At 30.7% G+C, this 21,057-nt stretch overlaps 2 protein-coding genes across 2 annotated transcripts in view; one reads left to right on the plus strand and one right to left on the minus strand.

Moving 5' to 3' along the window:
* The window catches only part of LOC125816391 (cysteine proteinase RD21A-like), a 215,690-nt gene that overhangs the window by 70,009 nt on the left and 124,624 nt on the right, over window positions 1-21,057 (minus strand). The gene's annotated exons all lie outside the window — the stretch shown is intronic.
* LOC125816388 (RNA pseudouridine synthase 4, mitochondrial) lies at window positions 9,809-15,042 on the plus strand. Its single transcript, XM_049495993.1, has 10 exons — window positions 9,809-10,195; window positions 10,722-10,766; window positions 10,924-11,064; window positions 11,214-11,261; window positions 11,342-11,422; window positions 12,035-12,148; window positions 12,253-12,354; window positions 13,010-13,121; window positions 14,237-14,283; window positions 14,415-15,042. The coding sequence occupies exons 1-10, from the start codon at window positions 9,809-9,811 to the stop codon at window positions 14,772-14,774; spliced, it is 1,437 nt and encodes a 478-aa protein (XP_049351950.1). The 3' UTR covers window positions 14,775-15,042.

Consider the following 21,057-nt stretch of genomic DNA (forward strand, 5'->3'; position numbering starts at 1 on the left):
AAAAGTTTATATTTGAATTGTTTCACAAAAATTGAAGATTTTTCACTATTATAAGTTCAATCATTATGATGAAAATAAATGTAATGGATATAGCATTACATGAGTTATGCTATCTCAGAAATACAAGTTAATTGAATGCGATTATATATGCATGATCAAGTTTTAATTGGGTAATACAATTAATTATGGTACATGTCAACCTTTGATCAAATTATCTTCACATTTAATAGTTATTAGATTATATTTATTGACAAAATCTCATTTTAAATTTACTAGTGATATTCAATAAACAACTAATATGAAAGAGAGTAAATACATTTCCTTTCGTAATTATGAATGAATGCTATTGCAGCGCAAATAGTTAAAGCTTAAACGAATAGTCTATATGTCACGACTTCGAATCTAAGTTTAGGTCCCCAATCTTAGGTATTTTTTAGTTTTTTTTTTTAAGTAGGTCATGAGATCTTTTTAGTTTTTTTTTTTCAAGCCTATCGTATGCACCATCAAAATCTTCATGATTTTGGGACAACAAACTATCATCCTCATCTAAACCCAAAACATTATTCAATACTTCGTTTAATTGACTATTCGGATCCATCTTGTTAAAATTATATAAATCTAACAACAAAATAAAATAAAACTAATGAGTGAAGTAAAGAAAAAAAAAATGAGTAAAGTCAGAGAGAGAAAATAAGAAAGAAAAAGTCGAAGAGTGGTTTTCTATTTTGGAGGGAAAATCACAAGTGGTTTTGTCACCTAAGGGCTATTTGGTCATTTCGCCGTGTCTTGTCAATTCATGCCAAAAAAGTGTCTTGCCATTTAGCACTACTCTATTACAAATGGACCACAACAAACTAAAACAGGACAAATATCACCGTGGGAAAACATGTAAAGTATTTGCGGTAATAACAGAGCTAGAAGTTTGGATACAAACTTAATCGAATTTATTTAAATAATATATTTATATTTAAAAAAAGTTAATTCAAAATATGATAGTGAGTACTTGAAGTAATCGTTTTAAAATCAAGAATCCATAAAATTGAAATATCATTTATACACCTAATAAGTCATGTAACTCATGAATCTAAATATAAAAAGAAAAGTGTATATCTAATTACGCAAACCCTTAAGGGTAGGTGTGTTTCATTATAAGGAGTTCTAAAACTAGAAAATACAATCATATTATTGTAGACTGTATATAACTTAAAAATCAATGAATCGTGTAGTTTAATTCCAACCTGATTTTATCTTGTAATTTGATTTATATTTGATAAAAATTTATAAAGTTTTCAAAGCTTATAGTTTTACAACTTTTGCGTGATTATGAGATTTTGAAATTTATAATTTTAAATATTTCGTAATATTTATATCACTATAAAAACTTGTCATGGAAAATAAATTCAAATTCAAATTAAATCAAGGTGTGCAATATATTCCCCACAATAAACTCATGTGGAATGACTGGCTGTTGACAAAACATGACTATGTAATTTCTTTGTAGGTTATAAATGTGTAGCTATTTTCATAATATTGGTCTTTCTTCGGTCGGGAGAGTGAGGTTCTGAGAGATGCTTCACACATGATATTCGATTAAAAGAAAGAGATGGATTGATAATAAAACATTCATTTCATTATTAATTTTTCGTGCAATTTGAAGATTATAGAGAATCAATCATTTCTTCACTTTAGATTGGTGAATTTGGTAAAGGGAGGTTTTCCTCTGCTTTAAATATCTTTTCCCCACATGTCCAAGGCATTTTACATTACTATAATATCCTAAGTTTTGTCATGTCTATATCTTGTGGACTTTTGCTAATTTGTAAAGGCTGTGAAATTAAAAGGGATTAGTTTGACTATTTAGTTATGTGCTAAAGATAGTTATTTCCCCACAATGAGTTGTTTGTACTGTCAAATAATCAATTTCTTTTGTGTTGATGATTGATTTTTCCAAAAGAAGACTAGTATTATGGGCTCCTCACTACCCATCCATGTCTTCATTTCCAGCCCATTAAGACATGGATCGGTTGTATTGTACCTTTAGGGGTCGTTTGGTATAAACATTGATAACGCAGAGATTAGTAATTCAGGAGTTAGTAACGCAAAGATTAGTAATGCAGAAATTAGTAGTGTAGGGATTATTATTTTTTCAAGTGTTTGGTTCATTGCTTTCCACTTAATCTTGTGTTTGATTTAAAACTCTACAAAAAATTTCTTTCCTATTATACCGTTGTGCTATTATGAGATTGTTTATTTCATGTAATTGAGTCAAGGTAGATAACCACCGGACAATATTATTTTTTTGTAGGATTTTCTATTTCATTTAACTAGTTAAGTTATATATATATATATATACCTCAAAATTATATATATATATATATAAAATAATAATTTTGAGGTATGATGTACCACTAAGGAGATCCTTTCTAATTTTTTGTTGGTCAAATATATCTTAAACTTAACATAAATTAAAGACTACTTATATTGTTCAATAGCTAAAGCTTATTAAAAAAATAGTTTAAGTGGTTAATCGACGAACTACATTTAATAAAAAAAGGGAGAAAAAAATATTAGTGAAATAATTTAATTACACTAAACGAATTTGGAGAATTAAAAAGAACATTTATAATTATTTCAATATAAATAAAAAGAAAATCAAATTACAAAAGAAATTTAGGAAAATGAATAAAAGGATATTTGTGTCACTTAGGGGTCTTATTCAAGGTTTAACAAATCTTGGATTAGTTATCCCTCCATTTCCTAGGGATAAAATAAGACCACATATGGTGTATAAGCAATCCGTGGATTAAATAAAATAAAGTAACCAAACAATGTATTAGATGGACTAAATTTTAATTCATGGACTATTCTATTTAATACCGCCTACCAAACGAGTCCTTAGAGTTCATAGTACTTAGTATAATTTTCCTAAATATCATAGTGTTAAGAGCTAATTACATTATTTATCTACTCTTTTTTAAATTATAAAAATCTCTTAAATTTCTTGAATTTCGAATACATCACTTGGACTTCCGTATACATCAACAAACTTTCATATACATAGGGGAAGAATGTATCATAGAGGGAATATGACATCCATATACATAGAGGTAAGACTGAGCACCAAATCGGGTTATACTGCTACCATTCCGTTATGTTCCGGTTTGTTCCGACCCGGAAGTATTCGGAACGGAATGGGATACATTGAACCGGTACTCGAAATGGGACGGTATCATGATTTGGTATTGATATACCGGTACCGGTTCATCCCGATCCGGTTCGTGAAATCTTTGTAATTGTAATACAAATTTGAATAAATTGGATTGCTTTTTTTAAAAAAATTGTCATTGTTTTATACTTTTATTAGCATTTTTTTGTTTATTTAATTTTTTAAAATTACAAACTTAATTCATCAACTTCAAATAATATAAACCTAAAACTTTAAAATTTATAAATTTAACAAATTACAAACTTAAGTTATTTAAATTACAAGTTATAAGTTATAACTTATAACATATAATTTATAAACTTCAAAAGATTCAAATCTTGAAAATTATAGAGTAACATAAACTCAAAAACTTTTTTTTTAAAAATAATTTTATTAAACTTAACTTACAAATTTATAAGTAATTTTTTTAAAAAAATATCTTTAAAATAAATTTAAGTAAAATTACAAATAAACATTATAAATTTCAAAACTTAAATACTTTATAAACTATCAAACTTAGAAAAATAAAAAAAATTCTTCTTTTCGTAATTTAAAATAACTCAATAAATTATTATTTTTTATGAAATAGCTACATGTGTCGTTTCGTTTATCCCATCCCGTTTCATTCCGGGCCATTCTGGCCTATTCCAGTTCTATCCTAGTATATAGTGGGACAGGACGGAACCGAGTTTCCATCCTGGTAATTTGGATCCGGTTCATCCGGTACCGGTCAACAACCCGGTCAAACCATCCCGGTTCGGGTCGGTACCTATTTATTCCGGTCCGATGCCCAGTCTTACATAGAGGAGAGATGTACCAGAGAGGGGAGGGATATATCCAAGAGGTGGATAAAGATGTATCATCAAGAGGAAACTTTTAAAAAAAATTAAATAGTAGAAATTTTTAGATATTATAATAAAATAAAATGTGTATTTAAGTAATTTTTTTTACACGTTTTGCATGATCCTTATTTAATATTGAATCACATGGTAACTTCTTAGCGATAATAATGAATTAGATATTAGTCTAAAGCGTTAATTGTTATAGTAATAATGGCGCATTTGAGCTTTTTAGCTAATTGCAAAGTTCATTTAATCCAACCCATTACTGAAGGTCAAAATTATACTATTTTACTTAGTTCAAGAAAATTGAAATATTTTAATTTTTGTCCTCCGAACCTTTTTATTAGAGCCCATTTAGATTGACTTAAAAAAATAGTTTTTAAGTCAAAAAAAAAAAACTTAAATGACTTTAAGTCAAAAAATAAAAAGTAAGGGGAGACCTACATTTAGTTTTTAACTTATTTTAAGTCATTTTAAACATATTTTAAGTTATTTTTAATATTGTCAAACGCTTCCTAACTTATTTTAAATCATTTTTTGACTTATTTTGATATTTGTCAAATATTTTCCTGAAGTAAAAAGCTGATTTTAAAGTAGGTTTGACCAAGTTTTAAACCCATCCAAACACCCTCTTAGAGCCCGTTTGGATTAACTTAAAAAAAGTTGCCCTGAATACAAGAGGGAGTCAGTTTTTTCCCCTATGGTAACCATTTTGAATGCAATAGTTAAGACCAAGCAAGAATGCATTGGTTGATATCGCCTCGAAGGTATACAAAATGCCATAATCACTTTGTCTTCCTTTGTCTCTCCTCCACAATTTCCTTCTATATATGCATGAACCATGCATCGCGCGGTATTAAGTTTGATAAAAGGATGTAGGGATATATTTTTCCCATTTGACAGGAGTAGAGATGGTCTCCATCGGTTTAATTAGACCCAAGAGGTGAATAAAGCAGCTGGGAGAAGGAAATTTTAGGGAACTGAAGTTTGGAGTATATAACGGATGATACTGAGGTTGATCAAACGTGGTCAATTTATGCATCGATCGAGAGTTTTTCATTTTCATACTTGACTCCACATCTGGATCTCCATAATATATAATAGGGGGCATTATCTTAGTGGTGTACGAAGCTATATATATATAGAGTTCTTGCATGCATTTATAATTCCAAAAGGAGTAGTGAAGGATCCTCAGTGATGATGTCCTGGGCAGGGGTTGATGCCTACACCTCTTGCATAGAAGCTCCAAATCTGTTCAGCAAAGTATCCAGAGAAGAAAATATGCTCTGCCGATTCACTTGGTGCCTGCACAACAATAACAAATGGAAATAATGTTAATTCCAACTAAATTATCCTTCTTGATGGTTATTAAACTTACAATTTCAATAAATTTATAACGTGCCTTGTTGATGGTTATTAATTTCAATAAATTTATAACGTCTAAATACTTATAGTAATAAGATTAATATTGAGAAGAAAAAAAACTCTCGCTAAATTTATTATAACAAATGAGTAAAAAGAGTTGCATTTTTTAAGGGAATTTTTGCAATAGTTTGCATATTTACGGGTTATAGCTACAATTTAAGTTGCATCGTTTGTATAATTCGCGGTTTGAATAATTTGCAGGTGAATTTGTATAATTCGCGGATACGTTGATATAATTGAGCTATTTTATATAATTTTGAAATAACAAATTTATACAAACACAAACATCCGAACTTTAAACAGTTATACAAATACCCCCAGACTTTAATGAGGACCTATTACCCCCAGACTATTTAATATCGTATTTTAAACATATATATTTACCCACGTGGACATAAAAAAATGTAAAATTATAAATAGTAATGCGTCCACGTGGGCACATATATACCTTTAAAATGCACTATTAAATAGTTCAGGGGGTAAAAAATACACTATTAAATAGTTCAGGGGTAATAGGTCCTCCATAAAGTTTGGTATCGTAACAATAATTTCGGCCAAAGTTAGGATATTTTCAGACCCTAATCCCTTTTTGTTATGTATAAAGAAGTAATTAAAATCCTTCTATGCAATTATGTAGATTTTTTTTTAATAAAAAAGCTAAAAAAAAATTATCTTCTTCATTAAGTAAAATAATCCCAATAAGATTATTTAATATATAGGTCAAATTCCGATTGTTGTGAAAGTTACTGAATGAATCTATTTCATTCTAATACATTGCAAAGATTTTATACAACTGGTGCTATTTAAATGAATAAATATAGCATATTAGTTTATATTTTTTAATGCTATGTTATTAAGTTTGTCATGAGAAATATCAAAGTTGGCGTAAGTTAATTTGACTAATTCACGTTAAACATTCATAGAGGGCATATAGCTTAAATTCTTTTATCAGATATATCAAAGTTGACGTAAGTTAATTTGACTAATTCATGTTAAACATTCATAGAAGGCATATAACTTAAATCATTTTATAAAATATTTGCTATCAAAATCAATTCTCTTCACCACACAATAAAATAAGTTAGGTCCTTTTCCTTATAAATTATGTAACTTATAAGATTATTTAATCGTGAGATCTCAGCAGCCAAAAAGGTAATTAAAGGGGTTTCAATTTTCATGTTAAAACAGTGATAATTAGTTGGTCTGCCATTTATATATTCTAAAGTCATTTCTCCTTTTAAGTTTTAACGACTTGCAAGTTTCAATAACATGGCCCGGTACATTGCTTCTTAATTAAATCACTTCCTCTTTGTGAATTAACGAGTACCAATCATTCACTACTCTTTAGGGAGTAATAATAATATTTTTTTCTGAAGAAAAAAAGACTAGACTAGCTCCTTACCCCTAAAACGTCGCAATTGAATTTATATACGTGGTTTAAGAACACATGATTGAATTGATCAAATTACTAGTATAAAATTATAATGATAAAAGAAATAAGTAAAAAAAAAAGAAGGTAATTGAACAATATGAATTAAGAAAAGATAAAAATATATTACATAGGCAGCTTTGGTGTGTTCGCCTGGCCATGCCACAGGAAAATTTGCTACGATTGCTTCTTTTTTTTTCCTGCTACATCCAAAAAATAAAATAAAATATATATTTAGGATCCTTTAAAAGCAATGTTACTAATTAGGTCTGTCAAGAGAAGAATGTCATATCCTTGAATGCATTTTCCTAGACTATCAAATCTTCATCATGTTTGTGTCATTTTTTTTACAAAATCGACATATTAATTTGCCTCTCTCCAGATGTGTTTGATAGCCATCTTGTTGTTTTTTTTGTTTAAACAATAATGAAAGGAGCTCCTCCGATATAATTGTAATCTCTAGCTATCAAAGTTTATCAATATTCTCTCAGAAAATGACATATTTCATGCTTAATATAGCAACTAATTAGGTTTCACGTAACCTTGAAATTTAACAAAACGTTGACAAATAATGCAGTTTAAAAGTAGCTAGTATTATATATATTCCACAGAAAATTTTTAATACCTTTTGATCTTACCTTATTGATGTAGTCATCTTCCAAACATAATCTTTTACTTCACATTCTTAAATACACTCTTTGGGTAATGTACCATTTTTCTTTACTCAAGATTTGGCTACTTGTCAATATTCTAAGTCAAAACTTATGTCGCTATTGATTACATGCAAATTCCTCATTCATTTTTGTATAAATACCCATGTAAGAAATTTTTTATAGCATCACCATTCTTACAATCTCAAAGAGAAAATAAAACTACGTAATAAAAGATCGAATATAAACCCTTTTCATGGCTCGAGTTATAATTCAATATGTCACAATATTCTTCTTTCTTCATCTTCTTTTGATGAGCTTAGTTTTGTTTCGCACCACGGAAGCTAGGCCATTTATAATGGTGCAAAGTTCAGAAAAACATTTTCATGTTGTGGTGAAAAACTCTGGTCCTAGTCCTGGAATTGGCCATCATGACTATGGAGATTTGGAGAAACCTATTGATGTTGATGTTGATGTTGGACATAATTCTGGTCCAAGTCCTAATGAGGGACACAAGTAATTATAAAATTACTCAAACTTAGCCTATGTTTCAAGAAGCTTATTGTCGGTGGTTCATTTCATGCAAAAGTCAAGGAATATATGATATACTATACTATTATAGTGCAACAAGTACGTAAGTTGTCAATAAAACTTAACAACTCTTAAGAAGACAAAAACGTATACGTGTTACTTGTACCGTTATTGTGGATTATGTCAAACGTTTGATGTATTTATTAATATGTGGTTTGTGTAATTAGTCTATCATATAGTATTACTATTCAGTAATGGGGAACTTCTTTAAGTACATATATAGCATGCAAAGACTATATATCATATATAATTAGTTGCCATATTTGCTATTAATCGTTGAAAATGTATACTCATTTTATGTGATATACAGTTGCTATGCCACTTTTTAGTTTTCCACGGCTAGATTACCCTACGTACTACTCCGTCAACTACCATTTATATATTTATCTTATTTTGACTTGATAAGAAGTTTTAAAAAGCAAAGAAGATTTTTTAATCTTAGATCTTAAATTGATTAAGCTATGTAGAGTGTATCAAAATAATGTTATTTAATTTTATAATCTTAAACACGTAAGATAACCAGTTGCCAGAAAAGGAAAATACATCCTTTTTAAAGTGGGCTAAAAAGGAAAATAAAGCACCAAAGTGGACTAATAAGGAAAGTATGACAAATAAATTAATTATGTTTGGGGAATTTTCACATATAATCACTCAAAAATAGTTTAATTATGCTCCATAGCTATAATTTATTAATTACGATACGTGGCTACATGTTATAGAGAGGAGAGTGGCAAGCGAGATTGAGAGAGGGAGGAGATAGGAGAGAAGTGAATTGTATATGTATATTTGTCAAAATAATTGTATATATGTAATTGGTATACATATGTATTTGTATATCTGGCGAGCGAGATTAGGAGAGGGAGGAGATAGGTGATTGAGATTGGGAGAAGGACGAGAGAGGCGAGCAAGATTGGGAGAGGGAGGAGAGGGGCGAGCGAGATTGGGAGAGGGAGGAGAGAGGCGAGTGAGAGAGGGCAATAATTTGTATAATTCGCATCTCGTTTGTATAATTCACGGGTACGTTTGTATAATTCACGTGTTTTTGTATAATTGAGTAATACAAAGTCTGGACTTATACAAATATGATAAAACTTGAAATAACGAATTGATACAAACATAAACATATGAACTTTATATAATTATACAAATTATATTATACAAATTACGTTATATAAATTATATTATATAAAATTCGAAAACTACACATTTATACAAACTTTAAAATATTATACAAAAAAAGATTGAATGTATATGATGATAAAACTGAAAAACCAAAGAAAATCATCGTCATATTCAAATACAAACCATCGTATACAAATACAAATCAAATGAAAAATTGTTAGTTGCGAATTATACAAATGTGGCGAATTCTACAAACGTGACTAGTTATACAAACTCGAAGTCATGTAATTAATGGTTAATATTCGTCGCGAATGATAATTATAGCAAATTATAGTTTTGATGACTAATTAACTAGTATAAGTTTGTTTAACCGCATAATTTTTCCTAAAAGAAAAACCAGCAGCACTTTTTGGGGAAACAATTGAAGTAAAGATTATTTTGAGGACGAAATCATAACATTGTTCAGAAGTGCAGGATCATTTTTGCAATTTCCCTAATCGTAGGTCAAAGTGTTGAAATCCGTTTAAACCCCTCTCTGGTGTTTATGAAATCCCAAAACCCACGAAGAACCACCGTTATGGCAGGGCCTTGGCTACTCCGGCGAGTCGTCCACCGCTCTCGGCATCTCTTCGCCACCTCCGACGACACCCAGACACTGTACTCAGCTTTTTACCGGTTCCAGTGTCATTACGCCACCACCGTAACTGATGCACAAGTCTGTAATAGGAATGAAAATGAGAAAGCCAAGTGGTTAACTCTACCACCCTTCAATGCCACCGTCAACGGTGCTGATTTAGGAAGGGAGCTCGCCGGAGTAAAAATGGACGTCAAGGAGAATTCAACCAACACCATGACAGCACTCAAATGGGTTCAACGTTGCTGCCCTGAGTTACCGAAGTCCCTAGTGCAGAAGCTTTTTCGCTTAAGACAGGTTCTAATTTTGTTACGAGCTTTAACTATTTTGTTCAGTATGTTCTTTACATATTATTGATTCTAGAATCGTGTCAATTAATGGCGTATTCTATTTTTATTTTTACTCTAAAGGAAAAATACGCCAAGGATACAACTTTTTGCCTAAATTTGATCAATATCCTCTATACCATTTCCATTTCTTTAAGTTGCATATTGCGAATAACATTTGAAGAACTTTAGGAATTTTGTTATAGTAGACGGCAAAGCTCATAGCTGATACTTATAATTCTCAAGGCTGAAACCTACAAAATTTATATATGGAATTTGTTGCTAAACACTTAGTATAAAGCTAGAGATCTCATTTTCTTTTGAAATGTTAAAAATCAATGTCAGGGATGATCACATTATTCTCAATTACATGCCTTCATCAAAAATATTGACAAGAATTGCTTTGTACATGTCATACTTACTGGAACTGTAAAGGAATTACTTATAACATTTCTTCTTAGTCACACATGGTTGATTTAACATTATTGTTTCTGCAGGTTCGAAGAGACTCTTCTAATGTCGAAGAACAGCGGCCCAAGAGGGTATGATTTGTTTCTCTTTTGGCATTTAGTTGTTGATTCTTACATAAGAGATCCTGCAAGTCTTTCTACTGACATCTCCATGAGATGTATTTTGAATGCTATCAGACCAATTTTTGCATTTTCAATGTTGTAATCTGATATATCATGTTTTTGGCAGGTTTCTGCAAAGGAATCAATGAATGTTGGAGATAGAATATTTCTTCCAATAACTGTTCAGAAGTTTCCCTCCGAGAAAGTAGTTGATTACCCTTCTAGTGAAGAAGAAAGGAAGTTTGTGCATAGCCTAGAATTGTATAAGGTCTAAAATCTATAGCTGATTTTTGGACTTCCCAACTCTTTAACTTCCTGCGACATCCCCCAATCTAAACCATTGCATATGAAGGGGAGCATACCCAACCTATGTGCTTTTTGAGTTTGATGCACTTCTGTTTTCCTGTAAAATTTCAGGATCCAGAAATTATTGTGGTCAATAAACCTCCAGGAATGCCAGTTCAGGTTAGTTGTCAACATCCAAGTTCTTTTTATTGGATTGTGAAAGTTAATATTCTTATTACAGCAAATGGATCTTCGGACAGGGTGGAATTGGCATAAAACGGAGTTTAGATGAACTTGCTGCTAAGTATATGAGACATGAGTGCTCAGAGGCCCCTCGCCTGGTATGTTTCATGGTTTTTGCATTCAATTTTTTTTCAAATCAATTCCCTGTTCTTCTTCTTTAGTATGTGTTCAAAAGCACAATGCTAATACCTAGGATGTACTATGAAAAATTTATTTATTTTCTGTTTTTTTTTTTAATTTAGCAAGTAGTTGAAGCTGTTTTTATTTCAATTCGTCCGCAGCATATTCTGTTCATTGTTGTGAAAAGAATTATGTGCATAGAATTGAAGCAGAATAAGGAAGTTCTTTTGCCAGGTTATAGGCTTTGCATGTGTACATGTCATGCAATGGAAAAAAACTTTGTAGTCCAGTCTTTATGGTTGGATGTTGAGGAAGAACGTCTCAATCTGTAGCTAAAGTCTAGAAAATGTGCACATGAAACCATGGAATTGTTGGAAGATTTCAATATTGTTTGACTCGAGTTTCATGGATGTTATACAATTAGAAAATCTCTCTTCCCTGTGTCAAGTTACTCTAATTGCTCGTCCCTTTCTTCCGCTACTTATGTTAGAAGGCATTCTAAATGTCCTCTTGTTTGTCTTTCTGGGTTGAGTACCCTTTTGGTGAATCTTGTGTCTGTTTGTCCTGTTGCGGAGCTTATTGTTTATTAGGTACACAGACTGGATAGAGACTGCAGTGGACTATTGGTGATGGGAAGAACACAATTAAGTGCTTCAGCTTTGCATTCGATCTTCCGTGAGAAAACATTTGACTCGCAAAATGAGGTATACTGTTACTCCCTGCAATATATATGGTGAACTTACTAATGATTGGACTTCCCAATTCGATTTTCTTTTCCAAACCTGATATATTGCCTCTCTTCTGAAAGGATCTTGAAAGCAAGAAAAGAATTTTGCAGAAGAAGTACTGGGCACTTGTCATAGGATGTCCGAGACGCTCCGGAGGGATAATATCAGCACCACTAGGAAAGGTTAGGCACACTGATGTATCAATCAATCTTACAGAAACTATCTATCAATCAACTATGTTTCAATCCCAAATTTAGTTGGAATCGGCTACATGAATTTTCCATTTTGCATTCTAGTCTATTTGAGCATGTTCATACATCCCAATACTGAATGATTTACTATCTTTTAAGACAATTTTAGGGGAGTCCTGTAATAAATAGGAAATTGGGGAAGGGGGATCCCCTTAACCTCTTCTTTTTCTGGAAGTGTTATTGAATCCTGAGTTTATTCTAGACATATACGAGAGTTTAAACAACCTTGTAACTGATGGCTTGCATATCTTTATCAAGAAAGATGGATTAGATACTAACAAATGAAAAATTAAAGATTTATGCCTGAAATAACTTTTAGGACTTTGTTAAGACTTTATTATAATCATGTAAATCCTAATCCAAGATGGAATACAATTCGTGTTAATTGACCCCAAATATACTCTAATTTATCCGTGCTGGAGCTGTAGAGTTGCTATGTGTGGAACCGGATAGGGGGGATTTCATACTAGAAATTCAAACCACTCTCTTGTTTCTCCTGCATCAATTGCTTGATGCATTTATAAACATATTTTTGCTAAAGAACAAGTTTTCTGTAAGATAGATTTCTTAGCTTTCCTTCTCTCAGCTGGTGTTAGACAACGGGAAATCTGAGCGCATCACAATTATGTCTGATGTCAGAGCACCATCGGCACAGTATGCTGTAACAGAGTATCGCATCATTGGATCCTCCGAGAAAGGTAAGTTCTGAATGCTATCCTGAATACCTACATAAACAAAGGCATGGAACTAAATAAATGAAATGTGGTTGATTATTCTTGGTAACCTCTCAATACATCTTTTAGTTATGTAGCTCTTATAAATTACACAGATCAATGCATGTGCGTTCTCTCTCTCTCTCTCTCAATATGTATATATATATATATAACATTTACACTCTTTCACACACACACACACACTGCAGTTTCCACCGAAGCTCTCGTGAAGAGAGTAATTCTTTTTCTCTAAGGTGGTTCGGCAGGGGAGGGGCTTAAAGCTATGTTGCTCAGACTCTTCCAAAATATTGCCAGGCGTGTCAGATCCTCCAAAAGTTATGCATTTTTGGAGGATCCGAGACGGGTACGTCAACATTTTTGGAGAATCCGAGCAACATAGGCTTAAAGTGTGGTGCAGGGAGTCTGGTACAAATAGGAATATATCGTACTCCTCTTATTCCAGTTAAGCATTTAAGTTTGACTTGACACAATCAGTTAAGGAACAAAGTGATTTACACATTGGTCTATTAACTTCTTAACATTTTTCTCTTTAAAAGTTGAATTCTGAAATAATTGTGTGAAGTGTGCAAGTTTCATCACCCAGACCTAAAGAATAATCTACAGGAGACGAACTTTTTTCTTAAAATCATTTCAAAGAATAAGCCGTGACATTCAGTTTTGAGTAGTTAAAGACAAAAGCAACACATATAGGTCTCGGATAGTTAAAATTTTTAGGGCTTATGCTGTTGTTGTGTTGTTGGGCTGCTTGTTGACATAGCATGGATTTTATGTATTGGGAAATGGGAAAAACATCTCCATTAATATACGTATTCGAGGATAGATTTAATTGCAGAATGCACCTAGACACATATTATCCAAATCATTCTTAGTTTTTCTGTAACTTATACAACATACATGTGCCAATTGCCAAAGATAGTTACTAGATTAGCTTGCACTATTTTGATTTGTACAAAAACAGTTATAGAGAATTGGTTGCTTGTTTTGGTTGAGAGAAAGTTCTTCGTTTTAAAAAATCAACTCTCATATCTTTTCAAACATTTTTGTTTATGGATATATATTTCTCTTTTGGTGAATTCCAGGTTACACATGGCTAGAGTTATCTCCACTTACCGGCAGAAAGCATCAGGTACAGGAAACTGCTTCTCTGTAATGCTAGCTTCAATTTTTTCTATTAAGCTAGTGATTTTTATTATTTTTTTCTTGATAAAGTTAAGCTAGTGTATATTATACTGATTATTTCACCCTCTGTTTTTGAAGTTGCGTGTTCATTGTGCTGAGGCATTAGGGACTCCAATAGTTGGAGATTACAAGTATGGTTGGCAAGCTCATAGAAAGATGAAACATCTGCCTTTGCCCACTTCAGTGTTGAACCTAGGTGTGCAAATTCCCAGGCAAAAACCAGATCCTTTCAATCTTCGTTTAGGGAATGGAAGTATTTCAGACAAGCAGCCTCATCTTCATCTTCACTGTAAGGAGATGGTTTTGCCCAATATTTCTCTAGCTTTGCAACGAGCTCAAGTAGTTTCAGATGCTGATCTCGTAGATGTTGAAAGTATCAAGCTGGTTGCTCCTTTGCCCTTCCACATGCAAAAAAGCTGGGATTGCTTGAGTTCTTAATTTATCTTAGAAATGATGGCTTTTCCTGAGGACAAGTGCACTACTACAGAACTGTAGTGAGGATACACATATGGCTATATTATTACCTCTTCCCGAGAGAACTCAGGAAGGGGAGATGTTTCCTTGTGGAACTTTGATTCTCCTCAAGGGTTTTACTTCTAACAAAGGATAAAAGTCATGGAGCCATTATTCACAATATGATGCACTTGTAGTTAAGTTCATCTTGCCGATTGGCTTCCTTCAGTGGAGAGTGAGATCATTCTTCATTACACTGAAAGTTGGCAGAATCTTGATTGTAGTTGGTGCTGTAGCCTGTAAATGTACCCTGGCAATTTCTAGGCCATTTCTTAGAGCTTGCAGTTCTAAATTTTTTGAATACCAGTTGGTCTTAGGCAACTTGAACTCGACCCATGACGTGAAATCAGTTAAGGTCCAAGTCCAAGTCCATTGGATCGTGTGGGCTAGGCACCATTTCATAGGCTAGAACAGGGATGCGATCCATTAGTCTGGGCGTTGACACCCTATCAAGCCCAAAGAGTAGGTTAATGGTCCCACTACTTTGAGTAGAAAGTGGGAATATCAAAGGAACAAGCTGTCGAAGATTCTTGCAGAACTCAATATTTCTGTATTATTTTTTTTTCCCAATAGTGATGGAATGATTATCTTGTATTAATTTGCATTATTTTGCTTGTACGTTTTGATGTCAATTTTGTGCTTCGGTAGGTTTCCGGTCATAGAACAGCGTTGTCATTTGATGAAAGACGTTCCTCCTAATCTCTTTTTTTAAATCTGTTGACAAACTTAATTTCCCTCATAATTAAGTGGACAATAGAAAAAACAGAACAAACGAGTCGTGCGTTATACAACAAAGACACGTTATTTGACTTTCATGCAATTTAAAAAATAATATGTTTAAAGCTAATTATCGTATTAACTTTATTTTAAAAAGCATAATTTAAGTTGTTGAAGGGAATCCCTGGTTTGTTTTTTTCCCATTCGAGGAAGTTGGTAAAAAATTGAGAATTTACCTCAACTGATAGAGTCCTAACACAATTGTTGATAGAGGTGTAAACCTAAAATTTTATTGGACCCTTTTCTCAGCCTGTAATTTTAATTTGTGCCTCAAAATATATGATTTATTGCTATATCGTTGTCTTCCTTGTTACGTCCATTAGATCCGTTTTATATTAGTTTCTTGTAAGTCACATATTTCTACTAATATGAGAGTTAATATCTCAGATAGTCACTCAATTTCAATAGGTCACGTAGAAAGTTACTCAACTTTGAGTTGTTTACTTCGAAAGTCACTCAACTTTGTTTTATAACTCAAAAGTCACTCAGCTATTAATAGTTTTCTTAAAAAGTCACGTAACTATTGATATTTTACTTAAAAAGTCACCCAACTAATTTAAATTAATTTTTTCATTAAATTTTGTAAAATACAAAAAAAAATTAATTATTTTTTTAAAAAAAATAATAAGATGCTTATTTTAATTATTTTATTGAATTTTTTTGAAGTATAATTTTTCTTTTTACCCTTCTTATCAATTCCAACTTCTTCTTCTTTTTTGGATCATTTTTTAACATATTTAACTCCAGTTATATAATTGATAAAAACGGAAAAAGTTTTTTTTTTGGGTCAATTGCTACGGTACGTTTTCCAAAAAAAACATAATTAAATAATTTGGATTAACAAAATAATTAAAATAAATATCTTATTATTTCTTTAAAAAAGTAGTTTAACATAAAAATTAAATTACAATAAAATTTTATGAAAAGAAATATTTAAATTGATTGAGTGACTTTCTAAGTGAAATATCAATAGTTGAGTGACTTTCTAAGTGAAACATCAATAGTTGAGTGACTTTTGAGTTATAAAACAAAGTTGAGTGACTTTCTAAGTGAACAATTCAAAGTTGAGTGACCATATGAGATATTAACTCACTAATATGACTAGCACATTTATGAATTTTTCACGTAAATCTCACGTAATTATTAGGGAAACCTAACTAAATATATCATATTTAGAAAATATTTATTATTTATAGTTGTATAATTTTAATATAAGTATAATTCAATTTTAATAGATAGGGTACATTTTAAGAAATTTATAATACATCTATATTGCATGAGAAATTTACTTTTGTACATAGTGTAATACATCTCTATTACATGCATATTTCGTTTTTAATACGCAGTGCATTTCTTTTTATTATCAAAATAAATATAATACATTTATAATATATATGTATGGCATATATAATTCACTTTTTATACCTGGTATAATAGCTATAAATAATAAATATTTTTTAAATATAATATATCAAAGCAATAAATAAATAAAATATTTAAAAGCAATATTAATTATTTTATAAAAAGCCCTCGAAAAGTAATTATCATTTCTTATAATCTTTTGGCCAAAATTGCACATTTGGGCTAAAATAATTTGTGAATAATGATGATATATAAAGGTTGTCAAAAATAATAAAAATGATGATATATAAAGGTTGTCAAAAATAATAAAAATGATGATATATAAAGGTTGTCAAAATAATAAAAATGATGACATGTAAAGGTTGTCAAAAATAATAAAAATGCTGATATATAATGTTAAACAAAACATTTTCACGTCTAAACTGTTCCGCGCGCGATCCACGGCTTAATCATAGTATAATTAATCTATTTAAGAATTATTTAAGCTTGTTAATTAACCTTTCATAATCACCTGATGGAAACAAAAATAATAACGTTGTTAATAGACATATTAGAAAGAACATCATAGGAATCAACAAGAATAACATCACTAATCTGTATTATCCATAGAGGAATATTTTCAGGATTCTAACACATCGTGCACAGCATTTCTAAATTAAATATTTATGATGATATAGACCCTGCGCAAAAAATAATTATCTTTAGCGGTAATTAATTAACGACAATAGTTTAATTGCCGCTAAATATGTTTAACTATCTTTGTATATGCCCCTATTAGCAACATTGGATCCAATGACAATCAACTAATGCCGATAGAAAAATTAACACTCTTTATTAATGTGTATATTAATTGTCGCTAAATGGTATTTTTGTTATAGTAATAGTAATCTTTGGGTTTTTTTTTAATTAAGCCATGTAGCTGTAGGTATCTGTACTATGGAGGAGTGGTTTTTGAGAACAAAAACAATTAATATCAGGAAAAATAAAATAAGAACAGAACAATTAATTTTGTCTTATATTTCTAAAATATTACTAATAATAAATATTTTGGACCAAGTGTTTTTAGTTACAGGGACAACTAAATAGATGGGTTTATCATTCATCTTACACACTTTCTAAAAAAAATCTCATTTGATAAATGTGATTTATTACTTAACCTCATCTCTTTTTTAAAAAAGTCTCTTACGTTCATTAGGTCTGTTTGTATCAATAACTTCTTACATCATAGGGATATACAACTTTGTTGACGTTCAACCACACTACTAAGAAAATCACTATTTTCCTACTGAATTTCTTATCAACAAAATATTAATGACTATTTTCATAAATATTTTAATTGAATTAGTAGAAAAATAATAAAATTATACTTAATATTTTATATGGACGTTTTTTACTATTTCAGTAATAATCTGTTTTTCTATCGTATATTTTTCAATGAGTTGAATCGGTGAAAAATGAATGGAAAAAATCATAATCTATAGCACAAATTTCTCAATGATTCGCGGTGAAGAAAATATTTATTTCTAACAAGAATATCCCTAATTTGTATTCTAATTTCCATAGAAGAATCAGAATTTTCAGAATCTTGTTCTATGATCTTCATCATTCTACATGTTTATGACACATGAAAAATATTCTTTTTGTCTTTACGCCTTGTAGTTGTTAGGTGCCTGTTGTGGAGGAGAGTTGATTTTAGAGAAACATTACTCTTAGTAAAAGAATTCATAAAACAGTAAAATATAATATATATTTAAAGTTAATTGTTTTTGAATATATAAATATGTCCTTCTTTTAAATAAATTAATAATAAAATAACGCTAAATAAATTGAAACGAAAGAAATAAGAAAAATATTAAAAATAAATGCATTTTTTACCCTCAACTAATCTAAATAAAATTGTTTCTACTATCTGTTGCCCCTAGTGCTTTTATGATTTTTGCCTTTTAAAAAAAATATTGTATATAATATTCGATCAATCTATGTGTATCTTAATTAATTCAACGGATTATCTATTATCTTCTACTAACAAAGTTATCTCATATAATCATGTATATCAAGTTGAATCATGTTGTCCTAATGTTGATTGAGTTTATGAGTTGGTGAGAAAGTTACATCAATATAATAGCTTACAATAGCATGGGTCGATTATGATTGTACTGTGCTATACGACTATTTTAAAATAGGAATTATATTGTACTAAAAGATCAATTTGTGTAAATGACAATTAATATATATGTTAGGAATTAATTAATTAATTAATTAATTGATTAAATGACGTGAATTTAGATTCGTTAGTTGTAGAGGACAAGTCGACAGTCGTGGGATAGGAGGGGGGGGGGGGGGAGGGGGTTGTATATTTTGTCTTCATCATTCTCTATTTTTATAGCTTTACATTTACGTACGCAACAAAAATAGTAGAAGCTAAGAAAGTAATTTTTTTTCTTATACTATATGTAAAAGTTATGTATATATATCTATTTATTTATATAATAATTCATTTTTCATATCGATGACTAAATTAAAAAAGATGTCTGACAATCGAATTTCAAAAATAACAATTCCTTTCTATTCCTAGTAAGCGAAATGTAGGAAACTTGAGTGAATTTACATCACCAAGTGAGATGGTCGAAATGATTATTGACTGCTTCGCCAGCAAAGCGGCCTATAATGTCAACAAACCCAATGTCCCCAGGGCAAATTTACAGCACTTGAGGGCTTGGTTGACACGAGTATGGGGATCAATATTTATTTTTAAATAATCGATGTTTACATTAACTAAAGAATCTACATAGTTATTTTACATGTAATGTTATTGGTTAAGCAGTTAGCGTCCAACTACAAATCATGTTAAATAATGCAATTTATGTTGGGTTTTAAAATGTGTGAATGGAAAATGAAGAGTTGCAATTTTTATGAAGAGTTGTGACTTTTATAAAAAGTTGCGATTTTTATAAAAGTTGTGACTTTTATGAAATGTTGTGACCTTTCTGAAAGATTGTGACTTTTCCAAAGGTTTGTGACCTTTCCGGTAAGGCACAATAAGAACATTTTTACACTACCCTTTGTTTTCTATAAATTGAGGGATTTCCTCTCATTTTAGTTAAATGAATTTTTCTGGACTTCTTCTACTATATACTAAATCTAGTATTCTAAGTGTACTTTACTGCCATTGAGTGGTTCGCTGATACCATGATTTTAGGTACCGATACACCGGTGAGTAAGATCTTTCTATCCTGGGAGGATATATTCCATTGACCTCGGGTACTTGAGGGGAATAATTTCCTTAAGGGGACACTGTGCATTCAGTGGGCTCGATTTTCTTTCTTTAAGAAAAATATTTTTATATTGTTTCTAATTTGTTTCTGATTCTATTTTCTCTACTAGTTTTAATTTTCTAGTTTTGAAAATACTCTTTAAACTTTGTCGTTTTTTACCAAATTCTTCAAAGTTTTGTTCTAAATATCTTAGGAATACAAGATCAACAACAATTTATTTATTTCTTTTAGTGAGATTTGAATTCAACAACTTCGATTTGTTTAGCTTATAATAAATTTAAGCTATCAAACTACCTTTATTTATAATAGCATGTTAGGAGGTGTAAATAATTTATACTATCCGTAATATCCTTTAAATAATGTGACTGTATAAGAAAGTTTAAGTTTTCAATTCAAAAATTATGTATATATTTAGATTTTGGATTTCTTAAACACAAGATTAGAGGTTAACTCAATGATTTAAGAGATTAAATATTCACCTTGATGTTTCACGTTTAAATTATAAGCACTATATTTTTAATTTTTAATTTTTAATTTTTTTAACAAAAATTCTAAATTTGTCACGGTCTAGCTGGTGAATTTGTTTCTTTACCTTCTTTAGGACGAGCAGGAGGCAATCTCTTTCTACTGACCTATATTATCTAACTTTCAAGGACACCAAACCTAAATAAATATAGTGAAAATTATAATCTACATTTTAAAAATAAAATAAAATAAAATAATTAATACCTTACCTAAAAGGTGACGATCTAGTGACGCACAGTTCCACCCAACCCCGTGGACCCAAATCTCCA

The sequence above is a fragment of the Solanum verrucosum genome, unplaced genomic scaffold (assembly GCF_900185275.1).
Source record: "Solanum verrucosum unplaced genomic scaffold, falcon-dt-bn FXZP01000261.1, whole genome shotgun sequence".
Lineage (NCBI taxonomy): Eukaryota > Viridiplantae > Streptophyta > Magnoliopsida > Solanales > Solanaceae > Solanum > Solanum verrucosum.

What these genes read in the sequence shown, in the direction of transcription:
- LOC125816388 (XM_049495993.1), top strand. Translation starts at nt 9,809, where the DNA reads ATGAAATCCCAAAACCCACGAAGAACCACCGTTATGGCAGGGCCTTGG. An exon ending in CTCCAGGAATGCCAGTTCAG is followed by an intron (nt 11,262 to 11,341) that starts GTTAGTTGTCAA and finishes ATCTTCGGACAG; the next exon opens with GGTGGAATTGGCATAAAACG. An exon ending in TATCAGCACCACTAGGAAAG is followed by an intron (nt 12,355 to 13,009) that starts GTTAGGCACACT and finishes TCCTTCTCTCAG; the next exon opens with CTGGTGTTAGACAACGGGAA.